This window comes from Azolla caroliniana, unplaced genomic scaffold (genome assembly GCF_043228905.1).
Source record: "Azolla caroliniana isolate FFs.n. ecotype wild unplaced genomic scaffold, voAzoCaro1.0.p SCAF_3, whole genome shotgun sequence".
Lineage (NCBI taxonomy): Eukaryota > Viridiplantae > Streptophyta > Polypodiopsida > Salviniales > Salviniaceae > Azolla > Azolla caroliniana.
Window position 1 is genome coordinate 25,735,549 of NW_028230438.1, and position 4,015 is coordinate 25,739,563.

General features: G+C 36.2%; 1 protein-coding gene across 1 annotated transcript; it reads right to left on the bottom strand.

Annotated features, from left to right (window-relative positions):
• Nucleotides 1-1,113: 1,113 nt before the first annotated feature.
• On the bottom strand, nt 1,114-3,354 carry LOC147866883 (tetraspanin-8-like). Its single transcript, XM_087317396.1, has 2 exons — nt 2,745-3,354; nt 1,114-1,729 (listed from the first exon to the last, which is right to left on the bottom strand). The coding sequence occupies exons 1-2, from the start codon at nt 3,231-3,233 to the stop codon at nt 1,385-1,387; spliced, it is 834 nt and encodes a 277-aa protein (XP_087173522.1). The 5' UTR covers nt 3,234-3,354; the 3' UTR covers nt 1,114-1,384.
• Nucleotides 3,355-4,015: the final 661 nt, after the last annotated feature.

Consider the following 4,015-nt stretch of genomic DNA (forward strand, 5'->3'; position numbering starts at 1 on the left):
ATAAGGATGAGTGATGATGGTGTGGAGGTTGAAGCATATTCTCATGAGGAGATGAGGATTTAGACTCATTTTATTGTTTATGTGCGGGAATTTGGTGGTAATTGACGAGATGGTTGATGAGGACTTAACAAAGAAGTTTTTATGTTTTTAAAGGACGAGTGATGAGGTGTGGGGCTGAAGAATAAGCTTAGAAGGAGAGGAGGAAACTTGACTTAATTTGTTGTTGTATGTACAAGAATTTGGTGGTGATCCGGCGAGATGGTTGATGTGGAAAGAGGAAGCATAGTTGTTGAGTTTACAGTCACGAAGGTGAAATGTGGTTCTAACTTCTCTTAAAAAAGCACATAACATAGTTGATTGCCTTCGAATCCGAGATGCACATGCATGGAATACATTGTTATCTACCTTGAAAGCTTGTGGTAGTGTTCAGTTTTTTGGATAAAGATTATGTTGAACAAGAGCAAGTTGAAGAAGTATTGAAATGGTTCATAACTATGACCTGCGAGGGCTTGTTTCCGAATAGAGCTACTTTTGTTGTTGTCTATGGATATGGATAGCTTGCAATGTGTCAATGGAATTGCTTGAATTACTGGATTGTTTTCTTTGCTTTGGAGTACATAGATTTGTTTCCTCAACCATTGTCTTACACAAGACGGGCTTGGGGAAAAAATACTTTGTATGTTGTAGCCATTATGACCTTTTTATATAACTAATGTAAGGATATTCTGTTTTGGAAAAAATATGACTAGGTTTGACTTGGATGCACATGTGCACAACATGATTAAAGAACAATGTCTTCACCGAGCTTACAATTCCCCTAATGAGTAGTAGCTCCCATTGAACTACACATCCATAGAAAACCATAATGATAAATAAGAGTAACAAAGTTTTTTTAAATAATTCATTAAAAGGGCAATGCCAAAACTATTTTGAAATTTTAAAGGTTACAAAATGCCCTTCATTTTCTCCCTCGATTGCATGAATGTAAATTTGTAACACTTGATATTGACCTTGACATTCTCATCCCATATTGTTGCTTTTGAAAACTGCAGTCAAGCATGGTTGAATTTTATCTTATCAAATATGGTGTCCTTCATTAGGTAACATTGGAGCCCATTAGAATGTCCTGAGCATAAAATTGTAAGAATTTTCCATTTTTTTAGGCCTTCCAATGTGTCATGACCCCTGTCCTAGATAATGAACATTAAAATTTGACCACTATGATAATAGATCTCAACGAAAAACAATTTATTCCATAATTTAGTAATCACAACAAAATATAATCAGTCCTACATGTATTAACTATTGGGGGAATCCAATGTGCACATGGATATGCTAGACCACTTGAACATTGGAATGACTCACTTACGCCTTTGGAATGGTTTCACCGCCATGTATTATGCATATACCACCCTTCGGTGTTGCGACGAAAGCGATGCTTATTTATTTGAGCATTTTGGAATGCACAACAAGCAATCACGTAAACCACGATGATCACAACTAACACGATCACACTTAGCAAGGCAATTTTCCTCCATGGTTGTTTCACATTGGCTAGGACACTAGCTCGACACGAGTCACAAGCGTAGCACAAATCAGTTAAACCATTGCTCCAACGTGAACAATCAGGTGAAGCTAAGCTATTGCTTGGATTGGTCCACATGGTAGTGTTGTTTGGCTCGATCATTATTGTGAACCCACAAATTTCTGGTGGGATACAACATCCATGCTACACAAAACATATTATTCAAATCAATGCACAAATTTGGCAATCACCCTCTTTTTATGCGAATTATTGCCTTTTAACATGACAAAAACTTCCAAGTTTTTTCTTTTCTGTGTATATCTTTGGTCTTTATGAATCATGATGCAAAATTAAATGATAAAGAATTGTGTAGAAAATAGGTGTCAAATGATGAACAAAGCATGCTTCGACATGTGAAATGGCCGGAAAAGTGACATATGAAGGGCTACTAGGTTGGGGCACAAACGATGATTCTTAATATTGATTCAAATTCTAGATACAAACTTTGTTCTTTTCTTTCGAGTTAGTTTAGGAGGCATACATCTCACAATGCATGGTAGCATTTGTCTTGTCTCACTCATTTAGTGATTCCTTGAACTTGCTTCACACATACACAATAATAGAAATTGTTTTTTTTTTTTTTTTTTTTTTCAACATGGTAAAAAGTTTTTAAAATTTGGATATATTAAACATAACAAATTTGGTGGACATGCTTTTAAATTTTGGATTTATTTAACATTACAAATTTGGTGTACATGGAATTAATGGTAGTAACAAATGTAATACATAGTCTCCTTTATAGATAGATTTCATTCCACAAAGTTTTCCTTATGTTCCTTGAAAATTTCTTAGGGTTTTTTTGTTGGGGCTCAAAACGTTTAGGGTTAGGGCTCAAAAACTAGTAGGGGCAAAAGGCTTTGGATATCTTTTAGGGTTAAAAAACCTTCAGTGTTCTACTTTGAGTTTCAAATAACTTTTAAGGTTGGGGGGCTCAAACACGTTTAAGGCTTAAAGGCTCAGAATATCTTTTACTTCGGGTTTCTAAAAACTAGTCTTAATGTTAGGCTTGGGCTACACGTATTGTTTTGGTTCTACCATCACACTTGGGTTTTTAAACCTAAGGGTAGGGCTAAATTTGGGATTTTTACACATACACTTGGTTTACAAGTTAATGCTATGTATTTTCAAATAAGGGTAGGGCCAAGTTTAGGATTTTTACCTGCAAAGATGAGAGATCTATGGCATAAAAATTGGAGATACTTTTGACATCTTGGTTCACCTCTTTGCATATTTTTGTGTCCTGGATACAACTCTCAATCTTGGCCCAACTCTTCGAATTCTCGACTTGTTCACGCAACCACCACGAGTAATCTTTCACCTCATAATTTGTTTGTCCAACCAAGTCCCTTGGTCCGTCTTTTGTCACGATGAACGTAAACACAATAAATGAGAGAAGTAGCAAAATGATGAAAAACATAATGAAGAGGTAGATGTAGAGAAGCCACACTACACGATTGAAAGCACCAAGGCAACCAAGAAGAGAGATAACGAGGATGAAGAGGCCAAGGCCAATGATTGACCATTGGAGGAACTGCATACACTCGGTGCTTGGCCTCGTAGCTAGCCATATCCCGCCTCCAATGAGAGGGATTGAAAGCAAAAATGTTGTGATGTTCACCACTCCCGTGATTATATTGCTAAGAGGCATATTTGTTAGTGGAGATTTGTGTGGTTTATTATTACATCCATGTCTTTGGTAGGAGATAAATAGTTTCCTATTTTTTTTCTATTAGTGATATATCGTTTGTGTTGTGTGAATCCACTCCTTATAAACATCTTTGCTCTGTCCCTTTCTTGAGAAATATCTTTGCTTCTTCCTTTCAAACATAAACTTTCCATTTCTTCAGAAATAAAGTTGTGATTACGTTCGCAGGATTCCTCAAATCTATATGGGACCAAAAGTTGATACACCAAATAGGGGGTGGGGATATAGGTATCCTTACACACATGGAACCACATTACCCTAAACCCTAAACCCAATTCCTGGTGTCCACTCAATATTATCCACCAAGTCAAGCTCATATTTATTGTATATCTAGATTCTAAACTTTATTGAGGAGGCACCCCCTTAGTCTTTGCCTCGCAAGTGGCATCAACTAGAGCCTACCACTTCTACTCATATACACCGTTGATCATATTGCATAGGGTTGAGTCAACTTTATTTCTATCCTATCTACAAACTTTGTTGGAGCTATGACTCAATGGCATGATTTAGAGTCATGCTCATATATCACCTTGAATAGGACAATAAAATACACAACTCACCAAAAACATTATTTTCAATGTATCTATATGAGAAACAATGATATGTCTTAATTTTGAACAATACCAAAATATGTTTGGTCAAACAATGCTCATGACTAGTTAACCTTAGTATTTTGCTAATAACCTATTTAATAACTGAGATCATGGCCATGGAGAGGATTGTGG

What these genes read in the sequence shown, in the direction of transcription:
- LOC147866883 (XM_087317396.1), bottom strand. Translation starts at nt 3,233, where the DNA reads ATGCCTCTTAGCAATATAATCACGGGAGTGGTGAACATCACAACATTT. An exon ending in TAGATCTCTCATCTTTGCAG is followed by an intron (nt 1,730 to 2,744) that starts GTAAAAATCCTA and finishes TGTTTTGTGTAG; the next exon opens with CATGGATGTTGTATCCCACC.